The sequence below is a fragment of the Phoxinus phoxinus genome (genome assembly GCF_949152265.1).
Source record: "Phoxinus phoxinus genome assembly, chromosome: 14".
Lineage (NCBI taxonomy): Eukaryota > Metazoa > Chordata > Actinopteri > Cypriniformes > Leuciscidae > Phoxinus > Phoxinus phoxinus.
In genome coordinates this window covers 28,558,276-28,579,474 of record NC_136889.1, presented here as the reverse complement: position 1 = coordinate 28,579,474, position 21,199 = coordinate 28,558,276, and the positions used below count along the sequence as shown (strand labels likewise).

The window sequence follows — 21,199 nt, the reverse complement described above, 5'->3', positions numbered from 1 at the left end:
ATCTGTTTGAAGGACAGACTAATAATAGAGACATAATTATATAATGGACAGGATGGACCAGTTGCCAAGAGTCAAAAATGAATGACACAGTGACACAGTGGAACAGCAGGTCTATGAAATATAGGCTACTCTTTTTATTGAATGTTTATTGAATTTAGTTCTTTAAAGTGATAGTTCACCCAGTAATGAAAAATCTGTCATCACTTGCCCTCCCCATAGTCATTTCATGTGTATGACTTTCTTTCTTCTGCGGAACACAAAATAAAACATTTTGAAGAATGTTGGTTACCAGTGACTTCCATTGTATGAACAAAAAGAACACTAGGACAGTTCTAAAATAATAGCAAATTTTTATAAAATATATAAATAATATAAAATAATATAAAAAATGTTTTATATGCCACAGAAGAAAGAAAGTGATACAGTTTTGGAATAATGCAGTAAATAATGACAGAATGTTTTAATTTTTGGTAGAACTATCCCTTTAACAAAAATGTTATATCTGATCTGAACTTTAAAATTGATTTTATTGGTGCAATGCATTCCACATAGGTTAATTCAGTTATAATAAATGTTATATGTTAATGTTTCTAATTCATTTAAATGTGTCTGTGATGGAGCAATATACAATGCGATTCAAAGATCTATATTGATCATCCACCACGTTAAATATAGAGGGGGGGGGGGGGGGGGGGGGGTGGAGTGGGGAGATAACCCCCCAATATTAAAATCTATGCATTACAACCCCCAGAAAAAAAGATGTGCACGGATAAATAATTTTTAAGAAATACTGCAATATGCCATGGAAAATAAGAATTTGATTTCATTGTGACTTTAAAAGTGTACATGGCTGACAAAACTGGTAGCCTACCTTTGGGATCCCTATGTCTTTGCAGTTAACAGATGTGTGACTCTCAAAATACATAATTTCGGAAATAAAATATTAAGTATTTTACTTAGTGGTTTAATATTGTATAATAATATTATATTCAATATAAACATTTTTTTTTCCTGTCACAGAGAGCGAACACAAGCGTGCGAGCGTCCCGCGTTCTCTGATTGGCTGAGCTGGCGTTCTCTTCAAGTTGTCAAAACTACAGAGCTGCGCCTCTTCTCATTGGACTAAAAGAGTTCCAAGCAGTGCCAGCAGGTAACCGCTCGGCCAATCAGAACTCTCCTTTCATGTTGTCCTAGAGACCGTGTTATTTCAGTCTACTCGACTTCCTTATACTGACATTTCAGAATGCGTTATGAGATATAACAATATAACTGTCTCAGAGTTTCACCCATTATAAATACTTTGCTTCGAACGCGGAACTACAGCATCCTTCTTTTGAAACATTTGTTGTGTAGGCATAGGCAATACGTGTGTGTGTAGTGTTGCGTGTGTGTGTATGAAATATTAGCCCAGCCCAGCAGCCCTTCCTATTTCCCCTCCCTTTCCTCCAACAGTCTCAGTCGGTTCGCCCGCAGCACTTGCGTTCTCTCGGCCGGGGATTCATTTCAGAGATGGCTGCGAAAGTGTGTAGATCGGTCCTCCTCCTGTCCCGGAGCAGCGGAGCCGTAGCCTCTTCTGCTTTCCCCGCATTCGGTGTCTCCTCACAGCGACAGCATCAGAGCACAAGAACGGTGAGTTCCTGGAATGGAAACCGAACATGGGTGCTGCTACTACCGCTGCTGCAGCTGCTGGACAAGGGGAGGGTTGTGATGAGAGAGATAAGGGGGCTGGGTTCCTCTCTCTGGTGAGGATTAGATAAAAACAACCCGCGAAGGAAGTGTTTTGGGACGTTGCTGTCCGCATTGAGTGTTGTCGTGCATTGCACAGTGATGATCAGCAGTGCTGCATCATTAACCAGTGCACTTTCAGTCTAGCTATACAAGACGTCCCGTTTACTGGAGGCGTTTACACATGTGCAGTCAGTGTCTTGGCTCGACTCATGTTTCATGTATGAACATTACATTTCAAGTTTGCATGCCATGCATGCTAGAGAATTGCACTAGAGCGACCGGATGCGCTTTGGCGCATTCGGTTCGTGCAATCCGTTCCTGGATAACCTTGAAAGCAACAGTGGTCTCAACTTTAACGCTGACTGCACCGACAACTCCGAGACATCACGCGCTCTCCGTGATTGATTACGTGGCATTGGACCGTTTCACTGATTTCAAGCATGCAACGTGTTCTTTCAAGCTTTGCCGAACTGGACGGACCGTATGAGTGTGTTTGATCCACTGCAGTGTCCGATTGTGTGTGTGTACAATGCGATCAGAGAGAGAGTGACAGTGCGGCAGCCAGCAGGACTCCTGCGTTCTCACAGGACGTTAATTGCGTTTAAACGTTCTCGAGACGCGTTTTTAAAAGTTGAACTATTCTTAACTTGACGCGCCGCCTAAAAACGCAACGTAACCCGTCTGACGTATGCGTACTCAGAATAAAAAAAAATAAAAAAACCGCAAGAATGCGTACAGTGAGAACGCCCCCTGCCCGTCTGAGCACTGTCATTGTTGGGGGGGAAGGATTCGATTTCGACTCTCTCTCAGGCAAAGCATGTTCAGTTCAGTTCTTCGTTTAATTATGCCACTCCTCCTCTTTACTCCCACACACCTCCCTTTCTTCCTGCGGGTGTTTCCCGTTTCCAGGGGCAAGCCTGTGGGTTTTCCTTTGAGCGAACTCCAGTGCGCATTGCTCAATGGCGCTCTAAGCATGTTTTGGAAGCTCGTCAGCTGGAGAGAAAACATGCGGGCAGTCCCTGAGACACCACCATCATAGCTTTTGATTTGTTCCTCCTCAATGACTTTCTGGTAAAAACGAGAAGAGTGTGAAGAGGAAGGCCAGCAGTTCCCTTTCATCTAGGAGCTGTGGTATTACCATGAGAATATAGCCTGATTTTGGACGCTAACACATTTGAGGAACAGCTTAATATTCCACATTTACTAAAAGTACATATTTTTAAACAAAGTGCTAGGTTAGTTCCCTATTTTCTGGGCAATATTATTGTGGTAGTACCATAGTATTTTTTGTTGTTGAAAACACTTACAGTAGCCTACAATTCATAATACTTTATTCTTACATGCTTAATTTCCCACATTAGCAAAAGCATGTTATTTATGTTTTTTTGGACAAAGGATAGCATAGAAAAAACACGTTTTGGTACACTGGCATATTGCTAATACAGTGATATTTTATAGCTTACAGTGCCATTTTTTATTGTCCGTACTTAAAAACTTACTTTGTATTTATGTTTTTGAACAAGTTGGCAGTTTGGACCAGTTTTGTATATATAAACAATGATTTTTCAACCCAGGGTTACAAGAAAAATGTGCCTGTGTCGACATTTGCAATTGCAAATGATACATCGTTGCTTCGTGAATGTGAATCTGGCTACGTTGCTTCACAGCAGTTCAGAAATGAAATGTCCAGTCAGTGGTGTTAAAAGTTTAGTGCTCTATCACGTTAACCTTCCCCACACACTAAACCCTAAATCAAACTGATTGTGTTACCAAAGTAAACGTGATGAGAGAAATGCATTTGTAACATGCTTTATCATGACTCGTGTTTAAGGGGACTCGTACCTGAGTGCACCACACAATGCTGAACCAGTTCAGCTTCCAAGCAAGTTTACTACGCCATACATATGGAGCTTATTATGTGATGCAAACATAGTTTACAGATAATGTCACGGCAGCAGTTTGCAAGGAACCTACAAAAATAAATCTTTATTAATCAACAATCTGCCCATTTTAATCATCATTTGTGTGAAAAGGAATTCAAGTTGTTGGTGTTTTACTGCCACTCGTGTTCATTTGAATTGTGCGTATAAGATATGGATTTGGATGTTCAAAAAATGTAGGTAGAGGCATGTTTTTCCAATGGGTCTAGGTTGTGATTTTTAATTATTCAAAACTACCACTCTTTTAAATTCCTTATGGTACACTGTGGATTAAGCAATCCCATCATGAATTTCTTGTTTGTTTATTTCTCTCTGGGCAGTGATATTTGTGGCTCTGCTGGCATTTATAGTGTTTTCCAAACCAAGCCGTGGCCTCTTACGGTGCGCGGCACAAACCTGTCAGGCTGAGACACGGCAGTGACGGGTCTCTGACAGAAAGGCCATGCTGCCTGAGCATCAAGTCTCAAAGCACCGTTTTATCATAAACATCCGAAGCACAGCTGTGAGGTGTTTAACGAATTGCTAAAGCACAACGCTTTCCCTAAGGACTGTGCCGTTCAGTAGAAATAATAAGGCTTTGAGTGTCTAAAAACACTTTGATCCTTAGCTGGACACGAGCAGTGGAGAGTGCTAATGCTAAAAAACGTCTTCTTGGATCACGAGCTGAAACGCCAGTCGCACTGTCAGATATTAATCCTGACTCTGATGTCAGACCCCTGAGATATGCACTTAACTCTCGTTAGCTCCCTATTGACTCAACTGTTCAATAAAAGCCTCCGTTTTTGAATGTGGACAAGTACAGAGACTGCTGAAAAACAAAGTATACTGATAAGAAGTAGATCACCCTGTGATCTCTGTGGTCCACTCCAGTGGCTTTCTGCCATGTCTTTTTAAGGGTCATCAATCTGGGCCGTGAATTGTTGAGTTTGCTCAGTTTCTTCAAGCATATGAGGAGGGGGAGCTAGCTAGCTTCAGGGTAACGCTATGAATTCTGGGAGGTGTGTCCCTCTGCATACCTTAGAGATGTTAAAAGAAACATGCAGCATTCATTTCCAACCATCTGGAGTCATGCATTCCGTACCAAAGATTTTTTTCGGCCATATTAGCCATTTTTATGCTCCATTCAAAACCCATTAGATGATTCACTTGTGGGGTATATTATTGGTATTTACACAGATGAATAAATATCAGTGATGACATCATATTGAAGTGACTCAAGCAAGCATGTATGGAGTGTTTTTTCCCATCGGCATGACAGCAAACGTGTTGAACCTGGCCTTTCAACTTGCAAACATTTTAGGAGATGTGACAATCCAAAAAGTTTAGTTTCATCAATTTAAAGGGGTCATATGATGCGTTTTCATGGTTTCCTATTTCTTTAGTGCGTTATGTAGCGTAAGGTCTGCAAATTTACAAAGCTCAAAGTTTCCCACAAAACCTTTTTTTGTATGTAAAGGAGAAGGCAGTTCCAGACAGCTAAAATGCCTCGATCGAATCCTACGTCACTAGGTGGAAATATATGCATAATGCCACCCAAATGCATATGCAAAGAAAGAGGGCGTGGCTTCAGGTATCGTAGTCGTCACCGCCATGTCGTGAGACGCTTTGTGTTTCTATACGAGAGCAAAAGCACTTTATTTGGCCTTCCGAAAGTGGACGCAATTAGGTGATCTTTAAAAATAGCATCATGTGACCTCTTCAAATGTATGTATAAATGTCATTTTAAAATGAAATGTTATTATATACTGGATGAATTTGTATTTTTACTGCCGTCACTCTCTCTTTGTGATCAGGGACATCATGAAATCATTTGGTTCCAGTATTTTTTTTAAGTGAACGGTTTTGAATTATATTCCTGCCCAGTGTCTGTTTATCCAATTTGGATTTAAGTGGCCTTAAATTAACTGCCGTCGTGATTGACTGAGCGGCTTCAGTGATCTAGAGTAGCAGGAGAAGAGGGAGATTGGTCTCTAGACAGAGATTGCAACTCTCATTGTCCGTTTTGACAGCCATTGGTGAGGCAACAACTCTTAACCGAATAGTTTGTGATCGTCCAGTGTTATGTTCCAGGTTGTTTTGGCTATCAAAACTATCTAAAAGGACAATGCTTGATGAGCAACATAACATGACGGATGTGTTTCTGTGGCTTTATATTTGTTTAATTTAAATGGTTTTATAATACTGGTCTGCCTGTCTCTTTCAGTGAATGTCTCAATAAAGCATTCTCTTATCTGTTATAAGGAGCTCTATATGTTTTCAGATTGCTGTTGGCACACAACTATCCTTTGTGTTGATAAAAGAGAGCACCGCTGTGACTAGAATGCTGACAAGTTAAAATGTGCTTAGATGCATGATCATATTAACAATGAGTTTTTTTTGCATTTCATCCCCACTAAAGCACTGTTGCCAAAGCCATACAGAATACATTGGACACTATTTTAGAGCATCCTGCCACAAGCACTTTAAAAAGTGGACAAAGAAGCCAGCCTAATCACATATAGGTCACCAAAAAAGGTAATTGTGTCAATTTACATGTTGTTTCGGACCTTTGACACAAAATAAGATTTTTTTAAAATAGATTTCTTAGTTTTTTCCCCTCCATACAATAAAGACTAATAGGGTCCATGTTGTTTTGGACCCCATGGAATGAACAAAAACATTCCTCAATATATCTTCTTTGGTGTTGATGATTTATGGAGCTTTGCACTTTGCTACCATTTATGGTTGCATGAATAGTCATAGTAATGCTTGCCTTTGCAAACACACCTAGTAATCAATATATGGATGCTGATTAGGATTTTAAGAATGAGTAGTCTTTTAAAATGGTTTAACAATAGAGCGTGTCATTTATTCAGCCTTGAGGAATGTCAGAAAGGGCAAACTCTGGACTGAATAATAAGCTCAAAATTATGCAATACTCTTCCTTTATGTCTCATAAAAAGATGACCCATTGGTTCAGTGTTCATGGTTGTGCACCTAATTATGGCTTGGTACAGTTGTGCCTTTTAATCATTCTAAACCCTTAGATGCAGTTTTGTAATTGACCATTACTATTACATACATTTGGGTATGCGTAAACTGCTCAACATTGTGTCCCTGTGTATCTTTCCCCACTGAAGTATAAACACAAAATGCTTAAATAGAGGGATTGACAACATCATAAACAGAAGCTTTTCTTCCAGCTGTATCTCACACCGTGCACTCACTTCCTCACTATTTAGGAGGCGAAAAGCAGTACATGGATTGAGTAGACTGTCCGAATTCATAGCATTCATAAAACAGTTGGTGAAAAGTATATCACCTACTCCTGCAGGATTCTGATGTATGCATCCAGTGAATCCCATGTGGCCACGTAAGAGGATTTATGAATGTCGGAACATATTTTTTCAGAACATAACATAAGTTCGTTCCTCAAATGTTGTACTATTAGACAGTATGTGATTCAGGAACCAGCTATAGTGACTGTTCCAAAGCCTAGTGAGCTGACTACTGCCGGTCTACTGCATTCCTGAGTATCTTCTGTATGCAATGTCATTTGTAACTCCCTAAATGGGCAGCAACCCTTCTGTGTTTGCGTCCTCCAAATACTACGCCTCATGCATTGGAAGACTACATATCAGTACAAATGATACAATGAATCACAAATTATATTAATAGAGTTTGGCATTTGCATATTGTTAAGCTAACAGTGCAGTACTTTACTAAGCATAATTTAGCCAAAAGTAGTCCTCATTAATTTGATTAAATTTTTTTATATTTTTTTGGGTATTGAATAAATTTCTCTTGTTTTTTAGCGTTTTGGATGATTTCTTGGATGGCAACTTCTTGGAACAGCCTTTGTCCCTGTAGCATATACCTATGATGTCTTAACTAGGTTTTGGAGCAGAGCCTTTAAAATTTCTGTCAAATCACACAATTTATGCCAAACATAAAATTCAGCTTTAAATGAAGACCTTTTCACTGTCTTAATAGCCATCTTCTTTCTGTACTTAATCAGTTTAAGTGGGCTAAAATTATGTGGTTCTTGAGTGTGGAGAGGACAGGGTAGTATTTAGCATTTTAGGTGACAATATTAAAGGTTATTAGAGCTGCTTTTAGTATAAGTGCCCTTACATGAAGGCTTGACCTCTTCAGTGGTACCGGGCAGCTTGCTGTGCTTTTCTATTGCCCATAGGTGCAAGTCATGCTTAATGCGGGCAGTAATGGAGGCCGGTGAGAGTAATGTGATGATGGATGAGGAGATGGTTGGTTACCCTTTCTGCTCTGATGTTTCTTCTAGATTCTGATACGGTTATGAAGCCTGGCCCTCTCATTGGTTGGTGAATATTGGATGCATCACAATGTCATTACTTTTGACAGGAAAACAAATCTCTCTCTCCATTGAGGATCTGCATCAGCTTGGTAAATGAGGCTTTTAGACGAAGGTCATCCGAGCTGAGATCCCGGTCGGACGGATGCAGCATGTTAACTATAGGTTGGTGTTATGCTGAATGAATGCGTGATTGGGTCGATAATTGGTTCTACGTGCTTTTACATGTGAAATGCTTCATGATGTGCTTCAAATATGCGTTTAATGGTTTGTAGGTATGCATATTTTTAGTCGTTGAAGGTCCCTCTGCTTTTATCACTTCTACACTTCTTTTTCTTTCTGGCTGTTGTTATTAACCTTCCCCTGCTCGTTTTCATTATTCAGCTTTTATGTAATTGCACAACAGTGAATGAAATCTGTCTTATTTGATTTGAAGCAGTTCATCATTTTGAGCACCTCGCTGGAAACCCATGAGCTCAGGGGTGAAAAACACCATCCTACACAAACTGCAAGAGATTGCTTGCCGGGCATACTCAAGACCTTGTCATTTGTAGTCAGTGTGGGAAATATTAAGCCTGGGATTTTTTTAAAATAAGTTTTTATTGATGGAATTGTGGAATATATTAATGGAATATGAATGATATTAAAATAAAAGGAGGATACCGCCAATAACGAAATAGAAAAGACTTATGAATATATTTATAAGATGTCTAAGTTATAAGATGTTATCGTCATGCTTCCCAGAATTTCCATAGTTGATACAAATGGAAATAAAATGTTGATACCATTGCAAAAAGTAATATCCACTCTTTAGTTTTAAAAGTCAAATATTAATATGAGCATTATATAGCATGTTGCCTTCAATTTTTTCTCAATGACGTCATTGAGAAGTTATTCAAGTAATTATTCAATGCATGTAACGCATACAAACTATAAAACAAATATACAAGTGGAGTTAACCGTGTTTGAACTGCAAAATATCAGATCTGTACAAAGTCGAATGCATTTTTGATACAGTTTTACATTCACTTAAAACCAAATGTGTTACTTTGCATTAATTTGTTAGAAATGGCATTTTGGACCAAGAAGCAAATTTGGCACATTCAGCCATATTACCGCATGGCACGAATCAAAGTACTAGTACTTTTGAAATCCCTACCTTTGTATTTAAATATAAGATAGTGTTTGTCAGTTCGACTGCATAGCATCAGGAAATTAACTGATTTTGCGTTTGGAGTGAGATTACTTTATTTGCATTTTCAGCCCTTGTCATTCTTATCGGTGTATTTTTATGGCTGCCTTTTATCTTTCACTGCTTAGAAACCACAGAATACTACTTCACAACAGGAGTGGAGCCACTATCCATCTTTTCAAAAACCTATGGCAACCTCCACCTTTTACTTTTCCCTACTCTTTTGGTTTATAGTGGCCCATGTGGAACTAAAGCCGTGTTTCCACTGCAGGGACTTTCCCCAGGATCTAGGGACTTTGGGGTGGTACTCCGTGTATTTTGACCGCAGGAACCAGGGTCTAAATGAAGTTCCGGGTACTTTTTCATAGTTCAGAAACTTTCGGGGTGGGACTTGGGTGCTGAACATGCTGATTGGTTGACTCCACGTAGCATTTTATTTCAAACACCATTTTTAAAAGTCTGTTGCGGTGCGTGCAGTAAGAGTTGTTTGCTATTCGAATCAATGGAGTTCAAACAATTTGTCTAATCTTCACGGTGCTTTAGACCGCGATGGAAACGCAGACAGCAACAGGTCTGGGGGAAAAAGAGTTCCCGGGACAAATTGTTCTGGGTACTTTCGGTGGAAACGCGCCTTAAATTTATTTCGTCAAAAAAAAGTTGTTTTCTTTCTAAGTGTTGGATTGAGGTTTGAGAGGCTCCCTGTGCCTGGTTGATCGATGTGCAGGGCATTGATGTTTGTTGGCTTATGTTTGTTTTGTAGCTGAAAGTTTAATGTTTAAAAACTGTTGAAAGTTTAAGGGAGACATACATTGTATGGCTTTGTAGACATACAAAGCCTATAGAGCTTTCTGCACAAAAAGACCTCACTTTGTTAATGAGACCCTGATCGCTTCTTACCAGGGTCAGCAGGGCTGGATTTGGAGTTTGAAAAGCTTTGAAACTGTTGTCAGAAGTCATTAAGGGGAACTGAGTGGAGAAGTGATAAGTGACCTTGCTATGGTTTTGTGGTGGATCTGTTGTAATGTCGACAGTTCATGTTGTGTGAAATACTTCTGCCTTGTATTTCAAATACCTAGGCCACATGTGATTCTCACACAAAGTGCAGACAGAAAGACGTGACCGAAATTCATGTTAAAGAGTTACATTTACTCATACTTATGTCATTTCAAACCTTTATGACTTTCTTCCACACAAAAGGAGAAACACTGAACAAGTAGTTACTCTTGTACTCTTCCATGTAATGAAAGTGAATGAGGATCTGGTCTGTTGAGCTAAAAAACAACAAAAAAACAACAACAACACTATCACTGTGTAAAAGTTTAATGCATTTGGTCCATATAACTTGTGTACTATATTCATCTTCTAACAATACCTTTGTACCTTTGATAAATATACCCTAATATAAGTTCACTTCAGTTATTCCAAGCTATTATTTAGCTTGGATATCGAAAATTCATAGTTTGATTGGTCACAACAAATGCATGTCACCATTTTTATCATATGAAAAGAGTAGCTGTTACATTCTTCAAAAACTATGCTTTTGTGTTCCAACGAAGAAAAAGTCCTAAAGGTTTGGAATGACATAAGGGTGAATAAAATGATGACCGGATTTTTACGTTTGGGTGAACTGTCCCTTTAATGTTTTACTCTTCAGTGAAGCATACAAAATGGCTTTAAAAATATCCACAGTAAGTCACCTTCATCAAGCCTATCTTAGTTAATTGAGAATACAATGACAAAGGTTGTGCGCTTAGAAATGAATAATCATTAATGGAGGGGTTAGTGGAAATCTTTACTTGCATGTTATACTGGCTAATTAGTGCAATTAAAATGCCACAAACAAGCCTGGGCGTCCACACGATGACCTGAAATCTGTGTTTACACTGTAATGAGTTACCACAACAACAGATCTCTGCTAGATTTACCGTAGAGCACTCTGAGAACGGCATAAACAAACAATCCAGCTCCAACTGGCTCAACAGCTGCCATGTTGTTTTTCTAGTCGATTACCTCGACTGCCCATTTCTTCTGCATACAATAGACAGGTGCAGAACCAGTCATACCGGCTATCTGATCAGTTTGGGATTTTGGTTTAAAGATGTGTGTGAGTGTATTTGACCCTCATTCTGAACTTCATACACTGTTCACTCATTGGCCAGAGGAGAACTGGCCCCCGACTGAGCCTGGGTTCTCCCAAGGTTTTTTTCTCCCTTCTGTCACCTGATGGAGTTTTGGTTCCTTGCCGCTGTTGCCTTACCTTCTGGCTTGCTTAGTTGGGGACATTTAATATTCAATTATTTTCAAATTTTTTTTTTTTTTTTTTTTTTTGTATTTTCATGTTATAACTGTGAAGCTGCTTTGATACAATCTGTATTGTAAAAAGCGCTATATAAATAAAGATGACTTGACTTGACTTGACTTGACCTAGATTTTCCAAGGACACAGTTGTTCTGCAAGCTCCCATCTGACTTCCTCGTCCTGCCAGGCCTGTCGCGGAGCTCTCGGTGGGCTGTCTGCACCATAACCTCCCCCTTTGAATGAAAAGAGAATGGGAGGGGAGACGGACTCTGTGGGGCTTGATCTCGTCCACTTAAGCTCTGTATCACAACAGGAAATCGATATAATTACACAAAAGCTAAGCATGTTGGTGAGTTGGAGGTTGTGCAGGATAATGGTGACTGAAGGAATGAAAAGAATAAGGAAAAATTTCCTTAGTGGAAAAACAAGAAAAGCAACCCATCCTTCAAACTGATCTGTTAACCTTTGGGGCTTGATTTTATTAACTGTAACAAAGCAGCCTCACACACTGGCGTCCTCTGGGTGGGGTTGAGATATTGGAAAACCAAAGCTTAGACAACAACATTCCGATTCGGTTTTCTCAGAGATGTGCTTTCACATGCCTTAGCAAATAAGCGCTTCGCAAATTAGACTGTAGGGTAAACTTGGTAGTGGACTAAAGTTTTGATCCACATCTTAAAATTTATTGCTGGGAATCAGGACAGATTATTCTGGCTTCCCATGATTTTCAATGTGTGGCTTCTTTTATGTAGTCATTGGAAAAAAAGAACAAAGGAATTATTGCTTTGGTCAGATCTGATCTAAAACTTTCCTTCTAATTCACTCTATTACTGTTCACGTGGTGCTCCTGTTTTTATTTTGGTGAGCTTCTAGGTACTAGGAATGGGAGGGCAATGTCAAAGGCAGTTAATAACAGTCAGTAAGTGTTTACCAAAATCTAGTTGATTTGAGTCACGTAGCAAGATCTTGCCTTAAGCAAATTTGTATAATTCTGAGCATCACCCGCTACCTAATGATATGATACAGATTGTGAATGCATCTTGCTATAACAATTTAAGTGTAGTTGAAACTGTGCCAAACTTGTTAGATACAAAAATTAATCTACCAGATCCATTTCAACATCTGCTGGATGGTTCTCTGCCCAATATGCTGCTTCAAATGGGCTTTTCACACTGCTTAAACACCAGTGTATCATCTTTTTAAACCTCACAAACCACCTAGCCTGGAAATCCAGACCCAAATCGGAAAGATTAAGGGTCTGGCATTGAGTAATCAAAATCGCCCAACTCGAGGCAAGCATGCATTTGAAAATCTCACTGCACGCAAATTGGATAACACCACAACCAATCACAACAATACACGGGGAGACGTATCTATTGCTTATACCAGCGGAGCTAACTGGTAGATTAGACTCTTGCCGTATCCGGTCGGCAAAACCGCAAAAACGTCCTTCTTGCAAAGGAACGATTTGAGCGCCGTCTTTTGTTCCTCTTTTAGATAAAAAGCCAAGTCTAACTCGTTCATTGTAGCGGCCAAAGCCGTTTCAATCAACTGGTATTCATCCATAGCCATCTTGCAATGTTTAATGACTTAAACAGCGCTGTCGTCATCTGTTTAGCTCTCCTCTGGCCCGCCTATATCAGATACGCCGATGTGATTGGTGCAGCTCGCCTACAAGGGCATAGTTAATGAGCATCAGTACTCGATGCCAGAGTGATGCTCTCGCGAGAACTCTGGATTTCCTGCGTATAAACCACCCTGATTATGCAGCATTTCACACTTGTCATTTTGAGTAAAGGGTTAGTATCGCTTTTTAACCTAGATCAGGGTTAGCACTGCTTTTGCATGAAGAACGTTTCCCTAATTTTTTTCTGCGTAAACTTTGAGAGGAAAAATCGAAATATCAAACAGTGATGTAAAGCGTGTTAATTGGATTGAAGAGGAGACCGCTTTATTTAAAGGGGTCATGACATGTTTTTTTTTATTTTATTATTATGTTCCCTTAGGTGCAATTATAGTATTACTATAGTTTTTTTTACAAAAAACTTTTAAAATGTAGTGATTTATGACCTTTTCCCACCCTGTTTCTCATCCTCTGATTCAAACAGTCTGTTTTGGGAGTGTTTCCCCTTTAAGAGTTCAGTGTTAACGCCCACTGTTATGATTGGCTAACGTCAGTGCCTATGCATCAATTATTAACGCCCCCAGCCAGAACATTTGCGGATTCGGCGCAACTGTTTATTAGCGGGTGATGCATGCGAAGCGATGGCTCTTGCACTGATAAAACCTTATTATGTTTGAGCCGGAATCAGAGGAAAATGAACCATCACCACAACAACGAAGACTGGATCAGCTCGTGTCCACATGGAAAGTGAAACTATTTTGAATTAATAAAAAAAAATTAACCCGAGACACTTGAAAACGGATTATTGTTGCATAATTATCCTATAGCTTAATTTGCTAACAGTTTAACATTATTTAACTAATTTCAATGAAATTATAGGGTGTACCACGGACAAAAATGCATGCACAGGCCATCTTTGAAGATGCAGCATTGATAAAGGCAACATTTTTAATTTTCTATCACATGTAGGCCTACTAGAAAGGCGACATATTTTCAAGATTCTCTTATACAAATGTGTTTATATTAGCCATGGTAAAAAGTAAGTTTGCGTCGTCGTTGTTGAGCCCAGAATAGTCGGCACGGACTTATCTTTGAGCAACAGTTTTCTGGCAAAGCCAAGCATCATATTGGGATTTTTTCCTCAAAACAGTCATCCTTAAATGTATAGAACAAACGCTTAAACTAACACTGCCGTGACTGGGACGTCCGCAAAAAATAAAGTGCATCCATTTTTCCCTGACGACTGGATCTTTCAGCGTATTTAAAAAGTAGTTTAAAGTTTTAAATACATTACTTACAGTTTGCGTCGTCGATGTTGAGCCCAGAATAGTCGGCACGGACTTATCTTTGAGCAACAGTTTTCTGGCAAAGCTCAAAACAGTCATCCTTCAAATGTACAGAACAAACGCTTAAACTAACACTGCCGTGACTGAGACGTCCGCAAAAAATAAAGTGCATCCATTTTTCCCTGACGACTGGATCCTTCGCAGCGTATTCAAAGATGTTGTTTGTCCACAGCCAGGAACAGCACATCTGCGGCATCGTAATTTCCCTGTACACAGACCCACTCGCTGTCCGTCGACTGAACACTTGTGAGGCGCGCAGCGCGCGGGCGCGACAACGATACGAAATGAGCGTAGTTGCCTTGCGCTTAAAGCGTAACTGTCTTCTGCTGGAGGTGGTCATTATGCAAACGCTGGTACGTCACTTCGTACCGTGACGTCACTTCTTACCATGGATCCAGAACGAGCTGTATTTAGAGCTTGATTAAATAAATGATTCGTTTATAATGGGGAGGACGTCTTAAGCTATGAAACTTGCAGGACGTTTAAATGGTACAAAGACCTCTTATATACCAAAAGATCAAGGCAAATTTGGTTTCTCATGTCATGACCCCTTAGTGTGCTGTGTTCGTCCAGTCAGTGTTATTGACTTTTATGTAAATATGCAAAAAAGAACATTAAACCAAATTTTTATCGAATCATTGGCCAGTTACAGTAATGATCAGAATATCTCTTTTTCTCTCACAATTTTTTCTAAATTTAAAAAAAAATTAATGTGAACTTTAAGTGCTGTTTAATCAACTAGGTGACTACAGCACATTGAAAACATACATAACCAGAAACTAGCAAGCCATAATATTTAAAAACAAAGGTGCATCACAAAGCTGATGTAGCAAGTAGTCCTTGTAGGTGAATGAGAATACTAAACCTTGCACCCGAGTCACCAGTTTAATCCCTCACATCCAATGAACTCGACTCCACATTGGATGCTTTGGATTCTTTGCATCCAATGTGGAGTCGAGTTCGTCATGTACAGCAATGCTACACTGTCCCAAGATACCACAGACGAAAAGCTTTTAATTCGCCTGCTGTCAGTAAGACAGACATGGTGGTTTCGTTGTCCTACATTACAGGGCTTGTTTTAGGTCACTGCGGTTGGTTAAAAGTGTTTAGAAAGATGGAGATGTTTCACATTTCCTAATTGTCAGAAATATGTGGGTTAGCTGTTCAGCTGTCATATGAGCCTTTCCAGAGGAGTAATTGCATGTGATGTCCATGTAGCCGAACGTTAATTGTTCTGTAGGAAGGCATATACTGTCCATTGGGCTCTGCCGGACTCCACATGACATTCACTACTATCCCTCTAATCTCTCTATTATACTGTATGTTAAATAAGCAGTCATGAGAGTGAATGCTGCAACCAGCTCTCATGGTTGAACCAAAGTTTGTGAGATAATGAGGGCAGTTGTGCGGCTCTCTCATCCTCAATTCAGCATATGCCGCTGTGTCTGTGCTGAGTAATGGTGGTCCTGATGTAGATGACTCAGCTTCCTGCTGTTTCATTACTCCGTAGCCGCACGATGCCCCTAAGTGGATACAGCCAATGGTGCCTGTGGGTCAATGTCCCACTGCAGAATCCTTTAGGAAATTCTGCTACACATTGCGCCTCATTTAAAGCGTTTAGAACAATTTCTGTAAATTATTCATGAAACCATTCTTAAATAAACAATGTGACTTGTTTAAGAGAATGGTTTTTACAAACAATTTACACATTTGCTCTGCTTGTGTTCTATGGAGGAATAATCAGTCACATTACTCTTTCAAAATTTTGCGGGTGAAGACAGGACCAGATTTAAAGCAAGTGCCTAGTTCATTGTATGGAATGTACGAAGCACCACCCACTAAGAGGTCACCTCTGAACTTGTTATTGGTCACTGTAAACATTTAAAATTTCAATCTAACTGGGGTACGAAAACCTCAAGAAAGATCGACTCATTCACAAATTGTCTGTTTATTGCTTTTTATTTATGTTTCTTTCACTGCCATTTGCTCAACAAAATTGAAATGGTTAATTCACCCAAAAATGAAAATGATCCCATAATTATGGTTTATAAAGTTATAAATATGGATATGTTTCTTGAAAAATGCATCACTTTGCTTCGGAAGGTCTTTATTAACCACCTGGAGTCATATGGATTACTTTTACGATAAATGGATGCGCTTTTTGGAGCTTTAAAAACTCTATTCACTCCCATTAAAGCTTGAAGAGCTGGGATATTTTTTAATATAACTCTGCTTGTGTTTGGCAGTCATATAGACCTAGGATGACTTGAGGGGGAGTAAATTATGGGATCATTTACATTTTTGGGTGAACTAACCCTTTAAGGTTGTGTTTAAAACGTATCATCTTTGTTGGAAACAGATGTCTGGGAAATAAAGGTGGGCGATAAGTGCGATAACCAAAATCTTATATCCGCATTCAAAGCTGTTGCATATGGACACCTGTGACCTCACATCATTTGTATTCTATGTTAATGCTAGCCAACTGAAACAACTAAACTTCACTTCACAATTTCGCCCTTTAGTGACAAGGGGCCCTATTTTAACGATCTGAAACGCAATTATCAAATGCGAAACGCAAGTAACTTTGTGGGCGGATGCTTTGTGGGCGGGCGCTGTTGCTATTATACCGGCGGGATAAATTACCCTTGCTCCCGACGCAAATCTAAAATGGGTTGGTCTGAAGTAGCTTCATTATTCATAGGTGTGGTTTTGGCGTAACGTGAAATAAACCAATTAGAGCGTCCTCTTTTACATTCCCTTTAAGAGCAGACGTGCTTGTTCCATGGCGGATTGCTATTTTAACGGCGGGTTTGCCGGCGCATGCCAGAGCGGTTCACAGCCGAGGAGACAGTCATTCTCGTCAGGACCGTAAAACACAGAGAAGTGACATTGTATGGGAATGGGAGAAACACACCCAAATTAGCTTCGGTTAAACAGGCGTATAATAATTTGGGTAAATGTGTAAACTAGATTTATGACACATTTTTTTTCACATCTTCATGGACACAACAATGATTTCCCTTGTGTGTTAATATTTTTCCTTGTAATGTATGATTTGCAAAAATGAAAACTGCCGTGTCTGTTTAGATTATTAGAGAATCAAAGTGTATCCGCGTTGTTCACGCGCTACATAATGGCCAAGCACGCGCCCTTAAAATAGCATATGACTAACTCGCAACGCGCCACTGTCTTTAGACTAGGTTTTTCCTGGTCAGTGGCGGAATTGTTTTCTAAAGCTGCAAAATAGCACCAGGGAACGTTTGCGCAGGAACACGCCTCGCTGAACCGCCCCCGGGAGCCCCCTGACGTGCGTCTGTGGAGGGAAAAGTCAGCTCTGCACGGGTGTTAAATAGGAATGATACATGCGTCTGTGTACAAAGTCAATTGCGCTGGGTGCAAGATAGGGCCCATGGTCTTCTCGTCTTGACTTGTTTGGGATACATCCCAATTTATTCCTCCTTACTGTGTGCAAGTATACTGCAATATGATCATAGCAGGAAAATCTTTAAAAACTCATTTCCACGTCAAACAGTAAATTCTGTCCTACCACCTTGCCCTAGTCAATAGTAGTTCATTCAGAGGGGAGGATCATGTCAACCTGTTTAGTTATTGGCCTTGTTAATATTTTCACCTGCACATCAAATAATTGATTTGTTTGATGATGCGTTAAGTTGTCGAAACCCCACATGACCGTGCAGTGAACCCTAACTGGAAACCAAACCAGGCATTATAATTGCAAGGACTGATGTGAGGTTAAGTTTTTGTTGAGTTGGCAAGCAGGGGGTTAAGGCACAATTGTGTGTGTGTTATTTGTGAGTCCTGTGGGAAAAACTCTTGTTTGATGGGGGAGTTTGTGCTGTGGATCAGTCCGTCAGCCTCGGCTCTTGAGCAGGAGATTTGCAGCCCTGCTCTAGCTATAGGCTGTCAAAGTGATACGGGTTTACCCGCTACCAGTGATGGATTGAATAAACACTCACTTTTCCTTCTGCATGCTTATGCCGTTTCATCTACCAGACCGTAAGTAATTTTGCCATGGCATATAGTATTTATCATTTAAAGTATCTTTAAAGCACATCCCTAATTTGAGTCTTTAACATGATGCTAGGTTAATTTCACTGTCAAAGTAAGTCCTTGAGCTCCTGTAAATAGAAATATGAACACTCACATGCACACACACTAGGATTACTCTTCTAGTTCTACCATTAGTCGATGCTTTGGGGTCGATAAGTTGTGAATTTTATGACTTGAGTTTGTGTTTTATATGGCATTCATTGGCCGACCAGTTGACTAATGTTGTGGACGACCAATTGACTTCTAAAAAAAGTAAAAGAAGTAGTTGTGCCAGCTCTAGCAGCTGGCATCTTTTTGTTGACAAACAGCATTTGCAGTGTGTGATTTTCTGTGTGCCACAAGGGAAATAAGACAATAGAAAAAACAAAGGAAAACCTTGACGCACTCAATAACTCTCAGAGGGGTTTAGTAGGCAGAGCAGCGTGTGTGAGGGTCACCCTGGTTAAAGAATTACATCAGGTCTCCTTGGCAACTGATAAACCACCAGACTGTTGCAATATAATGCGACCTGCATTCTAAAGGAAATAAATAAAGTTATAAGATTTGGGTCATCTGAGGAGTTCAGTGGAACTTTACACATTGGCTAAAGGCACAGTGGCTAAAATGAGTTGAACAACAAATATCTTTTTACATGTACAACAAATGCTGACAATTAAGGATGCACAATATCTATATTGCCCATATTAGAGTTAACATTATTTTTTTGGATATTGGATTTAATTGTGCATTTTTTTTTTTTTTTTACACTTTTTTACACTAATTTTTATTTACCTTTTGTCTGATTCTCTAACGCTCACTTCAAATAAAAAAAAATATACATTTCTCATACTGTATATAATGTTATGATGCCTAAATACATTTATAATTATTCAGACAAAATAGTACTGGTTTTAATATCAGACATTTATCGTTATCGTTGTTATATTTATATATAATTTGCTTGGTCTGCAATGCAAGCAAACCTAGGAAACGTAAAATAATGTTATATGAAAAAACAAACATTGGTAACTTTATTAAACAAGGGGGAAACTGCAGATGTGTTTTTTTTGTACGGATCACCTTAGGACAGGACAGGTCTCAGGACCATTGACAAAATATACAGTTTTAAACTGCAGACCAGCAGTGGGCCACTGTAACCCAGCAGGTTGGGTAGTTTGTGAGAAGGTGCATAATTTCTACTGTCAGTGAAACTTAACCCAGCAGTGGGTTGCACAAAACTACCTAACACTGTGACAATAACCCAAGGAAATGACCCAACAGGCTGAACCTAGCGGTCTGGGTAAAAAGCCAGTTTTAGATTGTAGTCAAATGACATGGTGCCATCTGTAGTCCATGAGGGTTGCAATAGACCACTGTTCACCAGTTCACTATCCTCAAAGTATCACGTTTCAAGTTCTTAGCTGAGAAATTGATTCTTCTCGATAGCTCTTCAGTCTTGATTGGTCGTTTTTTTTTTCCTTCTAGAAGAGGAACAAAAGGAAAAATGGAGGTTGGAGTAAAACGAGAAGAACAACTGAGAGTTAATCTATAGCCAGGATCATTGCTGCTGATATATCCCTCAGTGCCCGAGTCTCCGGTTTACCAGGGTATCCTTGAGGATTCCCTCTTATTACCCAGAGCAATAGGGAGAGATACTTAAAAGGCAAGAGACTGGTTTATAAGGATTCCCATTTTTTTCTCGCACAGAAAACCGACATGCACACAAAAGATTTGTTTCACTGGCAAATTGCCATGACGTGTGAGCCTGCGGCGACTCCACAAAGGCATGTAAATCTAGACTGAAGTGTTCCACGCGCAGCTCAAGAGAAAGCATGAACATTCAGGGCAAGCTGCTTTTAGACAGGCCGGGAGTGAAGAGATGGCATTCACAGCACATATGACCTCACACTTTTCCCAGTCACCATGGAGTTGCTGTGGAAACGCTGCACTTTTTTCAGGAAGTTCCAATTCAGCCTGCTTAAATGCGCCCACTCCGTTCATTTACTGTATGTGTGATCTGTGTAATATTACATCCAGCTGGTCGACACGAACACCGTGCATTAAGGGCACTGGCAGTTAGCCTCTCAGGTTTAAACGGAGTTGTTGTCAAGGTGTACATTCAGCTGTAGTGTTAGTCCCAGACTAATACGCTCTTGTATTGACTCACTAAGCCCATATCAAATTTCTTTTCTGAGTGATTTGATTGTGTGGCCTTGCATCAATACAGCTCTGTGGTTCACTGAGTCTTGTTCTATAGAAATACCCATAGTGTTGATCAAGTGTTCTTCAAAAGACATGGAAGTTCTATGTAAAAAGGTATCTCTGCACAAATATTTTACAATTTGTAAGCTTGCTCAAAATTAATGAATCCTCTTGTGGGGAAATAAAATAGCATCTGTAACCAAGTATTAATTAAGATCTAGATTTTTCAAGCATGGAGTCTATGAAGGAGCCTGGGGAGGTACCTGTTAAAAACAGATGTTTTGCTGTCACTTAGAATAAATGTTTGTTGAAGAGTAGTAGACTCGATGAGTTTTTAGTTTGTCCTATCATTACAAGCCTTGCAATGTCTTGTTGGAATAAAAAGTACATTAGAATATTCCTCAGCCAATGAGGAAACGCTTATCTGAACTTGTGCGGTGTGGGTAAATCTCAAGGAAGAGTACGGGTTAGCTTCTCTGGTAAGTACTATCAGTGACCAGTTATATATTC

General features: G+C 39.7%; 1 protein-coding gene across 1 annotated transcript in view; it reads left to right on the top strand.

The window, feature by feature from the left end:
• Window positions 1–1,137: 1,137 nt before the first annotated feature.
• mcu (mitochondrial calcium uniporter) overlaps window positions 1,138–21,199 on the top strand; it is an 89,998-nt gene continuing 69,936 nt past the window's right edge. Inside the window, exon 1 of the mRNA XM_079635937.1 lies at window positions 1,138–1,629. Within this exon, the coding sequence (XP_079492063.1) occupies window positions 1,510–1,629 (120 nt within the window). The 5' untranslated portion in view covers window positions 1,138–1,509. The remainder of the gene's footprint in view (window positions 1,630–21,199) is intronic.